Raw genomic sequence first — 18,684 nt, 5'->3', positions numbered from 1 at the left:
TTAATGGATGAGATTATTAATTTAATAAAGTAACTGGTAATTAAGAACTATACTTTCAAAATAAGATGGTTAAATGGTTTCATAAACTGCTAATTGTTGGCATGACTTTGTATATAACTGTTTAGGATAGGCTATCCCTCAGCATTATCAACAATAGCCAAACTATGGAGAAAGACCAAACGTCCATTGACTGATGTATGGATAAAGAAGATGTGGCACATATATATACAATGGAATATTACTCAGCCATCAAAAAGAATGAAAACTTGCCATTTGCAATGATGTCAGTAGATCTAGAATGTATTATGCTAAGTGAAATAAGTCGGTCAGAGAAAGACAAATAGTATATGATCTCACTCATATGTGGCATTTAAGAAAATAGATGAACATATGGGAAGGGGGAAAAAAAGGGAGAGGGGGAACCAAGCCATAAGAGACTCTTAACGATAGAGAACAAATTGGAAGTGGGTGGGGGCTGGGCTAGATAGGTGGTGGGAATTAAAGGGGGCACTTGTGATGAGTGCTGGGTGTTGTATGTAGTGATGAATCACTGAATTCTACTCCAGAAACCAATATTTACAGCTACGTATCAAAAACCTATACCTTTGGTTGTAACTTTCCATTCCGTATATTACACCTCTGTCAATTCCATCCCTTCCTAGACTAGCAACCTGCATTGCAGCCCTTTTTGGAGTAGGGTCTGAGAAGCACATGGAATGGGAGAGCAATAGCAGAGCAAGAGAAGAATCCAGGTGAAAGCAACAGATTTGACCTTAGATGGTGGTCCTTCCAGCTGTAGTCTGAAGATAAACTGTTTAACACCCTCACTAGTGTTTTGGTCCTGTCCCCAGTTGAAAATCTGGCACATGGAAAAAATATTTGTAATTCAGTTCACTTTAATCTTCAAGGATTTTAAGTACTCGGGGACAGTATACTTTGAACTATTTGGTGACTTAAAAACGATAGCAGACCCCAAATAGGCAGGCGGAACACAAACATGGATCATATTTTAAAGAGGTCTTAAATTTTTTAAAAAACCGTGTACCCTGTTTGGCACACTGCTGGACAACTATATATTCTAGGGCCCAAACATGACCAAATCAAAGCTCATAAACCATGTTTATGGCAGTATTCTTAGTATGAAACTATACCCCTACACATGCCTTCTCCAGCTTCTCTTTGGCTTCCTGATTGGGCATGGGTCATTGGACGGCTGAAATTAAACAGCGACTGATGTCAGATTTCTGTCCTGTTTGATCAGCTGTGTTCTGTCACACCTGGAGTCAGGAAGCTGGCCTCATCCACACTCAGGGCTCAACATTCCTGGCTAAAATTGCCTAAGCATGTATTCCAACCTCACAGAAAGTAACTTTTTCTCTTCTCTTTTGGGGAATCATTCTCAAATGTCTCTGATTAGCTGCTCTGCTTGGAGGAGATCCTTAGGCCACTGGTTTTGAAATTACTAGTGATTATTTTCCTCCAAGATCAAAATTCACAACCAGACCTTATTTTCTAAACAAGTAGCAAAATTGTTTGGAAAGTTACAAAGCCAAATGATCTCATGGATATATTACTGATTTGGAAGACAGATTGAGTTTTCTTCCTAATTCTACAACTGGCTTATTATGCATGCAGAGTATTTATTGCAAAATGAGAATACCTGTTTCCTATCTAATTCATAAGTGGTGGTGATAATATAAAATTTTAATATAAATTTGCCTTATAAGAAGGCAAACAAACATGTTTAAACTTCCATTTTTTCTTACTAAAAACTATTTAACCATTACCAAAAAGAAACAGAATTAAGAAAATCAAATACTATCTTTCAACATTCAAAAAAAGAAATAAAAATGCACTGATATTTTAAGAAAGAAAATGATTCTTATAAATGTTGATAAAAGACAAAAAAGTAATTAGAAGTAACATACCAATTATATATTCTTTATATGAGTTTCTGTATTTTTCAATACCTTATTGTTCATGGAGCACAAATTTGAGTTGACTTTCCGCAGCAGAGTTTTGCTTCTTAAGAACAAAGAATTTAATGTGTGGATTTTTGCCAGACTCAGCTGTTGCATTCTTTACATCACAAGTTTGTAATACTGAACACCTGTTCAACCACTGTTTTTCTCCAAAAATGTGTTTGATCGTTCAGCTTGAAAGGAACAGCTTTTCACTTCCATTTACAAATCTCTCACACTTTTCAGAAAATACTTAATTGTCTGCAACCATACTTGCGGCTCATGAAATTTACTAAATAACATCACTATAGAGGTTATTAGGCTCTCTATCCTTCGTAGCAAGCTTAATTGGAAAAAAAAACCCAACAACAAACTTTCCTTAAGCCTAACGCAAAAACTCACCTCAAAACGGTACACTGTTAAATAAAATGACTTAGAAAAATATGCAGTGAATTTTTTGTGGTTAGTTCGCTTTAATTCAGCGTTCTGTTCCTCAGTTCTCGATAGACTGAAGAACACTAGGTAGTTTTCAGATGGAAGATGCTTATTTTCTGTCTTAGATAGTCTTTCGAATTTTATATGACCATAAAACTGATTCTTATTTCACATTCTGATTTTCCAGTCATATAAAGAACAGACAAATAATTATTGAGCTTGCCAAATATACCTTTTTCAACAAGCACGTTTTCTAAGCAGCTAATCAAAAACTATTTTTAACTGACTTTCTCAAAAATGAAGGAGAATTTTATGCTTTCTAATTAAGACACTGGTCTACTGCTCAAAGTGTCAATCCTCCTTACCATGAAGATCTCACATTCCATTTGTTTTATGTATTTAACAACAATTATAATGCAGCTGCAATGCAAAATTACATTATGAATCTTTATTTGTCTCAATGATCACACAATTCAGTACCGAAGTATGTTGCTGCCCAGCTCATTCACTGATACGTAGCTGTAAATATTCCTTTGCAAGAAAAGATGCAATACATTCACTAGAACTGATTTTCACGTCTCTTTTCTTTACAGATAGATCTGAAAATGTGTTCTAATACACACACTGTTCAAAATATAAAAAATGGATAACATCTGTTTTGAACAGTTGACATTTCACCATATCCATTCCACATGGACTCAAACATAGTGCACTTAGGTTTCATGATGCCTGACAGACGTGGCAGGGACTCTGAAGTAGCCATAACTTGTCTGAAGGCTTGGTTTGTGCTCTCTTCCCATTTGTATTGCTTTTAGCTATAATTGACAATGGCTGATTTCTGTAGCATTTCTGTCAGTGCTGTTAATCCAGACAAAGGAGCTCTTTATTTCAGAATCGTGCCAAATCCTATCATTCATAAGTTAATCAGCCTAAATGACTTGCAAAACATCTTATGTGAAAAAATGTGGAAATCCTTTCTTATAAAATAAAAGGCAATCTTTCCTTGAAAGTTGAGTCATTAAGTTACCTGAAAGGAGATGGGGTGGGGAGGAGGAGGAGGGAAGAATGGACCAAAATATCTGGCAAGATCTCTTCTAGTTCCATTATTTTACTGCAAGCTGGATGCCCGGCTTATTCAAAAAATGTTTCCTGCCTCTACTCTCCTTCGGAATTTACAATCTCATTAGAAAATAATTTTAATTCACCTAAAAACAACAGCATATCCAAACTTGAAAATGCTAAATTGAATATAATTGAGTGGGATAAATTTTGGATGATGGTGTAAAATAAGACACATGAGAGCCCAAAAGAGTTCCAAGTACATATAACCTCCCTCCATGCATACAGACATTTATAAGTATCTTTACCCATATTATTTCAGCTAATCCAAAAGGCAGTTGATTGTAAAATGCACGATTTTACATACCACCAAGGAAAACGTTGGCCTTTAACCTGTGACGCAATGTCAATTATGAAACACTTTATGTTTGAATTTCTACCATTAGGTCAGAGGTAACTTTACTTTCTCTCCCTAGAAAGAACATTCTGGAAAGGCTCGATTGTTTTGTTTAACCTCATTCTGTATTTTAACACTGGAAACTTAATTGCATAATTGTTATGCATTTATGTTGAGATGATAAAAAAAAGGGCATATAAATTGTAATGTGTATCTACAGAAGGTTTGGCAAACAGTGCTAAATAATAATGTTGAATTACTTGATATGCCCAGAGATTAAATAAAATCACTAACTTTTAGCATTATATTAATTAGATTGATTTTAACTTCTAATTTTATTTTATTCATGTATTGTCACAAAACTCTTCAAGGCAAAACTTAAATGTAAGTGATTAAGAAGTATAAACTTGGCCCATTTACTAATTATTAATATTACAACATGTTCCACTCAGAAATCATTATATATTCTGGGGCTATCTCTCACACTTACTTAAAGGCAGCCAACGGAAGTAACAGAAGATGTTGTACCTCTTTAGGTATAATACAGGGATGAAACAGGGATAAAAACTTATTCAACCCTCAGGTTACTATGTCATAGGTTAAGAATGGAATCAAAACTGGGGCGCCTGGGTAGCGCAGTCGTTAAGCGTCTGCCTTCGGCTCAGGGTGTGATCCCGGCGTTATGGGATCGAGCCCCGCATCGGGCTCCTCTGCTGGGAGCCTGCTTCTTCCTCTCCCACTCCCCCTGCTGTGTTCCCTCTCTCGCTGGCTGTCTCTCTGTCACATAAGTAAATAAAATCTTAAAAAAAAAAAAAAAGAATGGAATCAAAACCAAAACAAAACTTTGCTATTTTTTTTTTTTTTTAAGATTTTATTTATTTATGTGACAGAGAGAGACAGCCAGCGAGAGGGGAAACACAAGCAGGGGGACTGGGAGAGGAAGAAGCAGGCTCCCAGCAGAGCAGGGAGCCCGATGCTGGGCTCGACCCCAGGACCCTGGGATCACGCCCTGAGCCGAAGGCAGACGCTTAACGACTGAGCCATCCAGGCGCCCCTCTATTCTTGATTTGTGATTAATTTTTGGTATAAGCATTGAAAAAACAAAGAGATCAACAACTTATGGATTTGAATTATTAATTAGGTTTAGCATGAAGAAGGATTACTCAAGAATATATAAAAACATTGCTGAAAGCTTACTAAAATCAATACAGCAAGGCCCAAATGTGGTTTACACTGTAATTATTTCAGAATCATAAATGCTTCAGAATTTGTAAATTCAATTATATGCATTTCATTTTCAATGGTTTAGTTTTGTGAATTTTGAAAAGCACTTTAAAAAAAATTTTTTTTAGTTTCTCTCACGGAAGATGGCAACTACTGATGGAAACAAAACACCGAAGGTAAAATTTTACTTCAAAGTTTCCAAAACTGAACAAGTGTCTCTTCAGAGAGTTAATGAAAATTTCAAATGATTTTTGAAGCTTCTTTTTTAAAACATACTCTATTATTTAGAGCAGTTTTAGGTTCATAGCAAAACCGAGCAGAAGGTACTGAGGTTTCCTATAGCCTCTGTCCCCACACATGCACAGTGCCCCCTATTATCAACACAATGGTACCGCAACGTATGGTACACCAAAGATATTTGTTAGATAACCCCCCCATATTGGTACACTAAATAATATTTTTTTAGGCTTGCATCATTTACATTTTTTAGGTTCTCAAAGCTTAAAACAGCCCTAAGACTTTTAGGAAATCTCATGTTTTCGGAGCAATAGGGCTTTTCTTCACAAAGGAATCGCCGAGGAAAACCTTGGAAATGAAAACTGTAGAGACTTGTTTCATTGACGAGGCAGCTGTTTTGTGGTGGAACCACAGCACAGGGTATGGGGTTAGAACTGGGTCATACCGTAGCTTAGTTCCCATTCTAGTTATGTGAACTTGAGCAAGTAATTAAATATTCTGATGACTCAGTTTCCTCAGAAGCAAAAATAATTGGTTGTGCAGTTAATTGAGATGATGTATGTGAAAGGCTATAGGTCGCATACATATAAATAATTATGGTTATGGTGAAAACAGAATGACAGTCTAGTGTAAAAAGAGATAAGTACTATGTAAACTGCTTTACAACATAAATCTGGATGAAGAGTTGAGAGTCCCAGAGGGACACATCTCTAGGAATGACCATGTTAACTAAAGAAAGTCTCTGGCCAAATTAATCTATGTGGCCATATTTATTCTTTTTTTTTTTAAATCATCTACTTTTTTTTTTTTATCATTTTAAGTTTTTATTTAAATTCCAGTTAGTTCCCATACAGTGTAACATTAGTTTCAGGTGCAAAATATAGTGATTCAATACCTCCATACAACACCAGGTATTCATCATAGCAAGTGTACTCCTTAATCCCCATCATATCATTTTATTTATTTTTTTCATCATGATAAGTATACTCTTTAATCCCCATCTTCTATTTCCTCCATCTTCCCCACCCATTTCCCTTTGGTAATTATCAGTTTGTTCTCTGAGGTTGAGAATCTGTTTCTTCATCTCTCTTTCTCTTTTTCTCCTTTGCTCATTTAGTTCTTAAATTCTACATATGAGTGAAATCATATGGCATTTGTCTTTCTCTGACTGACTTATTTCACTTAGCATTATACTTTCTAGCTCCAGCCACGTTGTTGCAAATGGTAAGGTTTTATTCTTTTTTATGGCTAATATTCCATTGTGTATATGCACCACATCTTCTTTATCTCTTCATCTATCAATGGATACTTGGGCTGTTTCCAATAGTTTGGCTATTGTAAATAATTCTGCTATAAATATAGCACCCCTATATTTATATATATTTGAATTAGTGTTTTTTGTATTTTGTGGCTAAATACCCAGTAGTGCAATTACTGGATTGTAAGGTAGTTCTATTTTTTTTTTAAGGAAAAAAATTTTCCAGTTTTCCACAGTGGCTGTACCAGTTTGCATTCCCACCAACAGTGCAAGAGGGTTCCTTTTTCTCCACATCCTCACCAACACCTGTTGTTTCTTGTGCTTTTGATTTTAGCCATTCTGACAAGTATGAGGTTATATCTCATTGTAATTTTGATTTGCATGTCCCTGATGATGAGTGATATGGAACATCTTTTCATGTGTCTATTTGCCGTCTGTATATCTTAGAGAAATGTCCATGTCTTTTGCCCATTTTTTAATTGGATTACTTGCTTTGGGTATTGAGTTGTATCAATTTATATATTTTGGATACTAAACTTTTATCAGATATATTACTTGCAAATATCTGCCCCCAATAGGTTGCCTTTTGTTTTTGTTGACTGTTTCCTTCACTATGCAGAAAATTTTTATTTATTCTAAATGTGACATATCACATTGATTATTTGTGACTATTAAATCACCCTTGCATCCCAGGAATAAATCCCACTTGATCATGGTGTATGATTTTTAAATACATTGTTGGATTCGATTTGTTGGTATTTTTGCACCTATAATCATGAGAGATATTGGCCTGTTCTCTTTTTTGTGGTGTCTTTTTTGTGGGGCCATACTTCTTAACTATTTAATGGAAACCATGGATTAAGCCTTGGGAAACTATGCTCAGGTTTCTACCAGTGAATCAGAGGTAGCTCAATTTTCTCTCTATGTGAAAAGAACATTTTAGAAAAGCTCAAATTGAAATTTTTGTTTCACTAACCTCATTCTTCTTTAACACTGGAAATTTAATTGCATAAATAAATTATGATATGGCCACACAACAAAATACTATACAGCCAAGAAAACTAGACAGGGGTATGGAAAGACATATATAGAGAATAAGAGAGATTCACAACTCGTTATTAAGGAAAAAAACCCATTCTAACTCTTAATGGTGGTTAGCACCAACTACTGAAATTACAGGTAATTTTTTTCCTTTGCTTTTATTTTTAATTAAAAAATATTTTTTAATTGTGGGAAAAAACTTATAAAACTCCTTGTTTTTATTTACTTTCTAAATTTTACATAGTGAACATGTAACCATATGTAATCATGTAGGTCTTGAGGGTTACAGCTCTTTGCAGGGGTTGCCTTAAAAAAACAACCCTCCATTATTTGCATATCTTAGACTTGGGCTATCCAAAACAACAGCCACTAGCTACATGTGGCTATTTAAGTTAATTTAAATAATTTAATTAAGTTAAAGTTTAATGTAATTAAAAATTCAGTTCCTTAGTCATACTAGCCACATTTCAAGTGCTCAATAGCCACAGGGGGCTAATGGTTACCATATTTGAAGAGTACATTTCCATCATCACAGAAAGTTCTATTACATAGAGCTGTCTTAAACCATGGATTGGGATCTGTATACCTAATGAGATGTTATTTTTCAATATTATAAATGTGCTTTCTTCCTTTTGCCTTTCCGAGCATATGACCTCTTTCATACTTTACCTCTGAGGTATCCTCCTACCTGGGAAGATGAGTTTTGTTCTATAAAGACGCAAGAAGAAAGACCAATATAACATTCATTTACCGTCTGATCCTAGAAAATAGGTTTTTTCAAAAAGACAAGAGCCTTGCAAATCAGGCTATTTTCTTGAGGAAAGATGTTCTAAATTTCCTTCTGTCTCATTTCACAGGCCAAACCTGGTATATGAGACCAACAGTCTTCAAAAGTTTTGCTCACATATCCCAATACATTTTTGAAAAGATATGTATCCATCTATTACAAATTGACATCTGAAAATGTTCACCATAAATTCAGTCATAGAAGATATATTTTCTGATATTATATATTTCATTAAAATTTTGCTCTGAATACTTAGTTAATTCAATGTATGGATATGTCTTCTATATTACCTAATCAGAAATACCAGTCCTTGTTTTTGAAATAATCAGCCAAATTATACTCACTGTCAAATAGGAAAAGTCTGACTTCAATTTTTTTTTAATTTATTTTTTTAAAGATTTTATTTATTTATTTGACAGAGAGAGAGACAGCCAGCAAGAGAGGGAACACAAGCAGGGGGAGTGGGAGAGGAAGAAGCAGGCTCCCAGCGGAGGAGCCTGATGTAGGACTCGATCCCAGGACCCCGGGATCACGCCCTGAGCCGAAGGCAGATGCTTGACGACTGTGCCACCCAGGCGTCCCCCAATTTTTTTTTAAATTTACATAAGGGTATATTAATTCAGATCCTTTGATAATTTTCTGACTTTTAAATTAAACGATGATAGATAGATAGACAGACAGGAGATTGGCTATGAATATGTCACCTGGATGAAATAACAAGTTGCCCTTTTTAGTATTTCTTACCAGAAGTTCTCTTGGCTTGTTCTCAGTGGACTCACTCTCAGGAATTATGCATTCAGAGCTGTCCTTTTGGTTGGCACTCCACAAGTTTTTTACACTACTTAGAGGAATGTGCTTGTAAAATTAAGGAATAGTTAGAGCCCGCCCTTCCTTCCTTCCTTCCTTCCTTCCTTCTTTCCTTCCTTCTTTCCTTCCTTCCTTCCTTCCTTCCTTCCTTCCTTCCTTCCTTCTTTCCTTCCTTCCTTCCTTCCTTCCTTCCTTCCTTCTTTCCTTCCTTCCTTCCTTCCTTCCTTCTTTCCTTCCTTCCTTCCTTCCTTCCTTCCTTCCTTCCTTCCTTCTTTCCTTCCTTCCTTCCTTCTTTCCTTCCTTCCTTCCTTCCTTCCTTCTTTCCTTCCTTCCTTCCTTCCTTCCTTCCTTCCTTCCTTCCTTCCTTCCTTTTTTTTCCTTCTTTAGCTCCCTCCCTCCCTCCCTTCTTACATCTGCTACACACATGCCCCCCCATACCTTTCCCATATTAATCATTCCCTTAAACCTGAGGTATCTTCTGGACTTCATACTGTCTCCTCTTAACAGCTAAACTTCTAGTAAGAACTAGAACTAATCCCTTTTATATCTATTTTTTCCCTTAATTAATTTCTCACCCCACTGCCATCTGACTTAAATTCTCTCTTCTCAATTGAAATGTCTATGAACTATGACCACCTATTTTTCATATTTAATGTACTCGTCTCAGTTTTCAAATGTAAATGACCTCCTAGGGGCAAATGATATTATTGAATATACCCCCCTTCTTGAATTTGTTTCCTTTCTTGTCTTTCTTGTCACCCTCTCGTGATTACTATCTATCTCGTCACTCCTTAATCTTCTATGACTTCTCTTTGCCCTTCTCTCCTCACTTCCCACCCTCTGCCTTTCCTTTGTTCTCCAGACTTCAGCTACTTCTGACATGCTGGTAATTCTCACATATCCAACTCAAGTCCTGAGTTCTTTCCAGATACTCAGGTTCATATATTCAAATGACTGGATATCTCTACCTGGATGAAAGCAAATCCACCATCTTTGCCTGAAATCATGTTCTTCTCCTGTTTTGTAAAGTTACTATTTCTTAGTTGCCAAAGTTAAAATACTAAAAAACAAAAATCCAAACTCTCTCATGACCTCCTTCTCACAGCCAACATCCAATCATGCACCAATATCTGAATCTACTTTGCAATTCTTTTTTTTTTTTTTTTTAAGAGAAAGAGTGGAGGTGGGGCAGAAGGAGAAGGAAAGAATCTTAAGCAGGTTCCATGCCCGGCAAGGTTGATCTTACAACCCCAATCATGACCTGAGCTGAAATCAAGAGTCGGACGCTTAACCAACTGAACCACCCAGGCGCCCCTGCAATGACTTCTTGTACTGACTCTTCCTCTTTGCCCACAATGCCACTGTGTTAGGTCAGATTCTAATTATTCTTTTTTTTTTTTTAAGATTTTATTTTATTTATTTGACAGAGAGACAGCCAGCGAGAGAGGGAACACAAGCAGGGGGAGTGGGAGAGGAAGAAACAGGCTCCCCGTGGAGGAGCCCGATGTGGGGCTCGATCCTGGAACTCCAGGATCACGCCCTGAGCGGAAGGCAGACGCTTAACGACTGTGCTACCCAGGTGCCCCAGATTTAATTATTTTCACCTGAACCACTGCATAAGCCTAATTAACCACCTATTCATATTTTCTAATTAACCAATCTGCTCACATCACTTCCTTGTTTAAAAGTCTTCAAACGTCTGTGTCACCTAAATGATAATGCATACAGAGGAGTGCAGTTCTTGGTAAGAGTAGTGAACAAGCAGAGATCATGCATCTGCTTTTCCCTCAGGAGTGAAAAGGTGGGGACTGAGGTTTCCTTTTCTTGAGAACAATTTAAAGACACTAAGGTGGTAGGAGTAGAGAATGTGCAGAGGGCAGGTAAGGTTGATCAGAAATGGAGCAAGTCGGAGCTCTTCATGGAAGCTTGGATCCAGTGGAGGGCTTGGGACCAAGGGCTGAACAACAAACATGTTGGGTTGTGTTTGAGTGTGGTTCAGTTTAGGTTGCTAGCATCGTCAGATATTCAGGACAGAAATCCTGAGCAGGAATAATGAAAATGACAATACTGGAATGTCTCTTACAGAATGTCTTAAAACAGCAAGTAATAGATAAATAGGCAGAGTCATACTTAAAATCCGTGAGAATAAAGGACACAATTTACAAATAACAACAGCACTATGTAGAAATGTTATCTATACACAGAATGGTATCTCATTGATGAAATAGAATTAAATTCTGTATTTAAATTTATATTTTTGATGATGATTGAGAATGAACCAGTATGTATAACATCCTTCTCTAAAAGTAAAGACGTTTAGTATATGTTTATCTATTACCTTACACTATCTAATCCATTTTTGGAATCATCTGGTAGTTTAGATTCAGATTGTTACTGTGATAATACTATCTGCTTTTCTTTTATTTTATGCCATTACTTTTAAATCTTTCTTAAAAATTTTATAAAATTTGAGAGCCGTATTATCAACACAAATTTATATTTAACTATAAATTCCAGTGAGTTATTTGCTTATTATTGTTTTTGTAACTAATGTTATTCTCTTTTTAAAAATCTTTTGTTTTGCTGGAAAATAGTCTAAACTTTTTTTTTTCCAGAAAAGGTTTATGAGGAATAAGCTTCCTGAGTCTTGACATTTCTGAAAGAAAAATGTCTTTATTCTATCCTTACTCCACACTCACTTGAATGCTAGTTTTTATAGGATATAGAATTCCAGGATAAAAATACTTTCCTCTGAAGACAGTAAAGGATTTGTTCCATTTTCTTTTACAATTTATTGTGAATGATGTTAAGTCTAATACTGGGGTGATCCTTGTTCTTATGTAACTTTTTCCTTTCCTTTAATTTTCTGGACACATCAAATTTGAATTTATATCAAGGTACAGCTAACTTTCTTTGTTTTTCCTGCTTGGCACTAAGTGGATCTGTTCAATCTGAAGACTAGAATCTTTTTTCAACTCTTCAATTTACAGAACCTTCCCACCTTTCTTTTTTTTTTTTTCTAACAATTTTTCTTCCATTTAATTGCTCTCTTTCCTTTCATGTATTTTCTTGTGCTATTTTTTTCAAACTTTCCCCCTTCTGCTGCCTGCTATTTTCTCTTTACTTTTACTTTGCCTTCGTATTTACTAGACTTTATCTTTCAGATAATTACTCAGTCATATCTACTATTTGTCTCTTCTATTAAATTTATTGTTTTGACAAATACATATATTTTTAAGATTTATTTTTTATTAGAGAGAGTGAGTGAGCAGGGGGAGGGACAGATGGAGAGGGAGAGAGAGAGAATCCTCAAGCAGACTCCCCACCAAGCATGGAACCTGATGTGGGGCTTAATCCCAGGGCCCTGAGATCATGACCTAAGCTGAAATCAACAGCTGGATGCCCAACGAACTGAACCACCCACGTACTCCACCGAATGTATTTTTCAATTCCAAAAAGCCTTTGTTAATCTGTGAATGACCTTTTTTAAATGACAGCTTTTTTGGATACAGTATTCCCCTTGGGTCATTCTGAAGATATAAATTTTTAAAATTTCATATTATATTCTGTTCCTTACATTATCTGTTTCCTTTGAAGTTAATTCTGCTTAGTAATACTGGCTTGTCTCAAATACCATTAGCCTTCCTTAAATATTTGGTGATCCTTAGTTGTTCATATTTATGAGTGAAGGACTGGGCTGAATAGTTCAGGTAACTAACAAGGATATCCTTCAAGGATATGTAGTGGTATTTCCTTAGTGTGATCTTTCTTGGTCCGTAAGTAATATCATTTAAATTTTACATTTAAAAAATTTCTGTGGACCTCAGGAATTACATTATATATCTACTTCTGAAACTTGGTATTTTTGCTCAGTATGTTTATGAGGTGTATTGATATTGATGAGTACATTACTGAAATATGTTTTTTACTGCTGCATTGTATATATTATATGACCATAGTATCATCCTATTGTCCATTTTCCTGTAGGTTGACATTTGAGGTGTTTTTATTTTTATGTTATAAAATATTATGTTATGTTTTATTATATTTATTTTGCTGTTATAAAAAAATGGTTCTATCAACCAGTTCCTAATAGGTCTCCTCTATTATTAGTACACATCACAATTCACTTTTTACAAAAGATGATTTCCAGTCACAAATATTTAGGATGATATTTAGAGTCATGTTAAATTTATTATAGGAGTAAAATCCTTTAGATAAAAATATTCAACAGAGAAAAATATCTCTAGCAACAAGGACCTGAAAAGGCAATCTCTAAATCAAAGAAAAAATTTTTTAAGAAAATAGAAATAGGCTGAAAAGAGATCTTTACAGAAAATAATAAAATTTACAAATGAAGAGCTAAAAGACTTCCAGTTCAGTCTTTTTTTTTGTCATGTAAAAATTGTATTTACAGTTTTTATATCCAGTCTTTATTGATAAAGAAAAGTGGGATTCATGAAATTATTTTACTTTTTCAGAGTAACAAAGAACTTAGTGATCTTTCACTGTCATATTTCAGGCTATATAAATAAGACAGAAACAATTTTATGCTTCTTCAAGTAGGAGGTAAATACAGACAATTTTCTTATCACCCAAGAGATAAGAATGGTCACCTTTTCTTCCTCTTGACTTACCTGGCATACCTGTTTCAATTCCACCAGCCAGGCAGAACTTGGCATTTAAAAACTAACCAGGAAAAGGCATTGCTCAAAAATTATTTTGGCACAAACACTCAGCATTCTTTTCTACCAGATGAATCGGACCAAAAGTAAGTCAAAAGCAACTAGTGACCTGTGATGACATTATTCAGGATGGTATTAGGAATTCTAGAAGGGATTGATTTGTAGTCTGTTCTTACCTTAGCATTTTGGATGCAGGGACAGAGGGCCCAAGCTGCACTGGCCTTCACGTCTGGGTGAGGATTTTTCAGCAGGGACCACAACAAACGAACTCCATCTAAGCGATCAATTATCCTATTGTGAGATCAAAAATAGAAGTATAAACTGTAATTAGAATGTAGAAATGAAAACTTAAGTGGCCTGTCTATCCACACAATTCTAATTATTTTTTCTCCTTTTGACATTTTGCTTAGATTTTCTTTTTTTTTTAAGATTTTATTTATTCATTTGAGACAGAAAGATACAGAGAGAGAGAGAGCATGAGCAGGGAGAAAGCCAGAGGGAGAGGGAGAAGCAGACTCCCTGCTGAGCCGGGAGCCCAACATGGGGCTCCATCCCAGGACCTGGAGATCATGATCTGAGTCAAAGGCAGATGCTTAACCATCTGAGTGCTACCTGGGCGCCCCTTAGATTTTCTTTCAAAACTTCAACAACAGCAGGAGAGCCTGGGTGGTTCAGTTGGTTAAGCGGCTGACACTTGGTTTCAGTTCAGGTTTTGATCTCAGGGTTGTGAGTTCAGGCCCCAGGTTGGACTCCATACGGGGTATGGAGCCTACTTAAAAAAAACTTTAACAACAGCAGGAATAGAATGTGCTACTGAACTGTCAGCTCTCTGATTTCAGTTTTAAATTCATGACACAGAAAGCAAGCTCCATGATAATTACGATTCATGTAAACTTAAAATCAAGCCATGTAATTTTTTAATTAGCTGTACACAGACTGTTACCTAAATGTCAAAATACTGGTTTCTTTCATATAGTAACATCTATATACTTTCCAAAACAAATATTTATGCCTCAAAACTGTGAAGTTACCTTTTTTATTTGGTCTACGTTTAATTGACTTACCTTACTGTATGACATATTTTAAACTCCTCCAGTCCTAATCTAGCATTAGGGATTAAAATCATTACACCACAGTGCACCCTTTGTTAGGCACGGATAACACGTAACTTGTTTTCCATGTGCTCCCTTCTCAGCAAGACTAACATTGCAGACTGTGTCATAATTACTTAAACACACTGTAATCAAAATACCTTCATGAGTAGCTGAAAAATGAATTATCATCAGAGTCATCTCTACACCATCTGTCTTCTGTTTATATATCAATCAGTCCAGGGAGCGTAACCTTGCATTAAGGTCCACTGAGAACACTTGCAGTTGAGAAGGTGGCCAAACAAAACTTAATATCCTTTACAAACATGGCTTTGTTCAGAAAGATAGGTGAAACTCAAAGCAAATGAAAAAAGATAAAGAACATCAAAACTGCTTTGATTTTTAATCTCAGGTTGAGTTAAACACAAGTAGTATTTAGCCGCAGAGAGAATAAATACTACTAGCTTAGAATGCCATTCAAATTCTTTCTTGAAAATTGAAATAAAGACAACTACGTTTCTTGATTATCTGAGATGAGTTTGCCAGGAAAGAAATATATGTGTTATTTCAAAGGGTCCAAGTATGATATCAGCTTTGCATAACCTTATAAAATAGTTGATAATGCAAATAGCTTGTAGTAAGATACAAATTGTCTCTTTAGAAAATGACTTTTAATTAGAAAAAAGCACACTGAGAAAGTATTTTAACACGAAGTTTAACTAAATAGCTTTCCAAACCTGAAGTTTTCTGTCAATATCATGCTGAGAGAAAAAGTTTTATTTTTCAACTGATGGAAAATGTGAAGATACCGAGCACTTCACAATGAAGGATTTACTTTACAAAGTTAAACCATCTTACTGCTTTACATATCCCACTGAAAGCCTAAGGGCTGCTGATCCTTGGGTCTCTGTATTTTTTCACATGCAGATTCTCAATGAACAATAGTTCTGTCCTACCCTCTTGCAAACGTAGCAGTAAAATTTGCATTAGTAATATTTAACTGTACAGAGCTGGACATAACTTCACATTACAGCAGAAGTCGTTTGCATGGCATGCCTTTCAGGGTGTTTTTTTTTTTTTAAAGGGATAATTCGGTGTGGACCGCTTTCCCCCCAGGCAAAATTTCACAATTAACCATAAAAATTCACTATTAATTGTAAAACTACATCTTTTGTCCTCAGTCATCACCCCAAACCCTAAGCAACTAACTCATCAGCTGCTTACTTGTAACAGAGGAGGATTGTGACCCCATCACTGATGCTTTAAGAGTCAGCACAGCACAGAGCAATAACCTTAGATGAGGGAAACATGATTGAAACACATTTGCAAACACAGGAACTGACAAAGTTGGGGGGGGTAGCAAACTACAGGATTTAACTTTGTCCTTTCCATCTCCCTCATTTTCTGTATCAAGTTATTTACTGCTGATTTCACAATAAGCCAAGTATCAGGGCACCTGGTGGCTCAGTGAGTTGAGTGGCCAACTCTTGATTTCAGCTCAGGTCATGACCTCAGGGTGATGATATAGAGCCCCGTGGCAGGCCCATACTCAACAGGGAGTCTACTTGAGATTCTTTCTCCTTCTATCCCTCCCCCTGCTCATGAGCGTGCACTCGCTCTCAAATAAATTAAAAAAAAAGAAAAGAAAATCTTAAAATCTTAAAAAAAAGAAAAGAAAGAAGCCAAGTATCTGCCCTGTGCTTCCCCTTCCTCTTGCCAGCACCCTAATTCTGGTCTTCACCACGACATATCGCGATGGTCATGGTAGCTGCTCCCTTGGTTTTGCGTCTTCGATTTCTCTCACTTCTATCCATCCTATAAAGCCCTGAGAAATTAATCTTCCTAAAGGACCTTTTGGAGTTTCTGTGGTAGCTCCTTGGGAGCAGGTCCCCAGGGATATTCATTCTGTCCATCACACCACCTGGTACATTCAATCAATGCTTGCATTCCCAGGAGAAATTTTCCAATGGCTTCGCATTGCCTGTGTGGTATTAAAACCCTGATTCCTGAACGCAGTATTTAACATTTCCAATGAGCTGGTTTATCCCTCCCAATTCCCAATATTCAGGCATTTGCTCATAAAACTCTTGAGCCATCTACTAAACACTAAGTGCTAAGCATAGAGAAATACCGGATACAGTCAATTCTCATTGTGCGGGGTAGTTATGTTCTATAACGTCACTCAGCACAGGTAATTAGTAAATACTGAACAATTGCTCCTGGGGAAAATACAAAATTTTGTTCCTGAGAGCCTCTGTTCAGAATATTTTTGTCAACTTATCAATCTATAACCATCTTCTATGTGTGTTTCTGTTTGAAGCACCTTATTTAATATATATTGTTGATTCATTAACATTGAACCAACCCATGGCCAGCAGCACTGCCGTTCATCCTGAGCAAAGCTTCCCTAACACATATTTGCTCTGTAAGGCACATCACAACCTTCTTGCACTTGGAAACATTAGACTGGATAGCTCTTCAGCACTCTGCTTAGGGACCGTTTTAAGCAGCAAAATAACCAACTCAAAATACAAACATGTGAAGCATGTGGCACTACACAGGCTGTAAAAAGACACTTGTTTGCAGTAGGAGAGCTGAAACAAGAAGGCAGAGCCTAGCTTGTTCACCGTCCGGTGGACAGGTGCACGAGGAGTCTCAGATTTCCCCCTGCTCTGCACAGGTCTGTGAATAACAGCGAAAGTGGTGTATGTATTGATTTGGAGGTTACCAATAAATTTTGGTAGGGATATGAATTCACAAATACAGAATCTGCAAATATAGAGGATTTTAACTGTACTTCAGGAAAGGACAGTCTAGTGAGGGAGAAAGAAAATTATAATCCATTATGATAAATGGTACAATAGATGGGTGTATGGGGCTCTGTATAAACACAAAGGGGAGACACTAGTTTACGCACAGGCTACAGAAATTGTCTCAACTATAAGCCTTTCCCTATGTCATTGCCCTCTTTTGCTGTAATAGCCCATCTCTTAAGGTCTATAACGAAGCCTCTCCCACAGATCCTCTGGCTTCTCCCGCCTTGAACCTCTTTTGAGTTTTGCTTTCCCCCTTTCTGATATTCATGGCACAGTGCTTTGCCTTGTAGTCATGTGTGTATGCTTACCTTCCCATTATTTTTTTTAAATTTAATTTTTAAATTAAAAAAATTTTAATTTAAATTCAATTAGCCAACATCATTAGTTTCAGATGTAGAGTTCAGTAATTCATCAGTTACATGTAACACCCAGTGCTCATCACATCATGTGCCCTCCTCAATGCCCGTCACCTCCCCATTATTACTATAATTATTGTGTAATTTCCTTGACTGCAGGACTCATGTACCACCTACTATGCTTCAAGCATGCTACCACAGCTAGTGAATATTGGTTAAATGAACCTGAAGCAAGATAGTCTTTGCTCCATGATTCAAAAATCTCTCCCAACATAAATACATTCATTTCTAACTTCATTCTTGCAAAGTACCTGTTCAAGTTCTAAATCTAACCATTAATTTTTCATTTGAAGTTGTCTGAAGTTGAAAGTGCATTTTCATAGAATTTCTTTATAAGTTTATTGCTTCTTACATATACAGTGATGGGCTTATAAGTGGCATTAATTTACACCCCCTGTCCATTGCAATGGGTTTATCTCCTTTTGTATAGTTTTTTAATCTGATTGGCATCTTGCTCTGAATTCATTTCC

At 36.2% G+C, this 18,684-nt stretch overlaps 1 protein-coding gene across 3 annotated transcripts in view; it reads right to left on the bottom strand.

Annotated features, from left to right (window-relative positions):
* ODAD2 (outer dynein arm docking complex subunit 2) overlaps nucleotides 1-18,684 on the bottom strand; it is a 174,619-nt gene that overhangs the window by 64,268 nt on the left and 91,667 nt on the right. For all 3 annotated transcript variants that reach the window (XM_045812814.2, XM_045812816.2, XM_045812815.2), the window contains one exon: nucleotides 14,068-14,182. In XM_045812814.2, the coding sequence (XP_045668770.1) occupies nucleotides 14,068-14,182 (115 nt within the window). The remainder of the gene's footprint in view (nucleotides 1-14,067; nucleotides 14,183-18,684) is intronic.

The sequence above is a fragment of the Ursus americanus genome, chromosome 31 (genome assembly GCF_024610735.1).
Source record: "Ursus americanus isolate L20-20 chromosome 31, mUrsAme1.1.p, whole genome shotgun sequence".
Classification (NCBI taxonomy): Eukaryota; Metazoa; Chordata; class Mammalia; order Carnivora; family Ursidae; genus Ursus; species Ursus americanus.
Note: the sequence above shows the minus strand (reverse complement) of the source record. Positions and strands in the feature narration are given on the sequence as shown.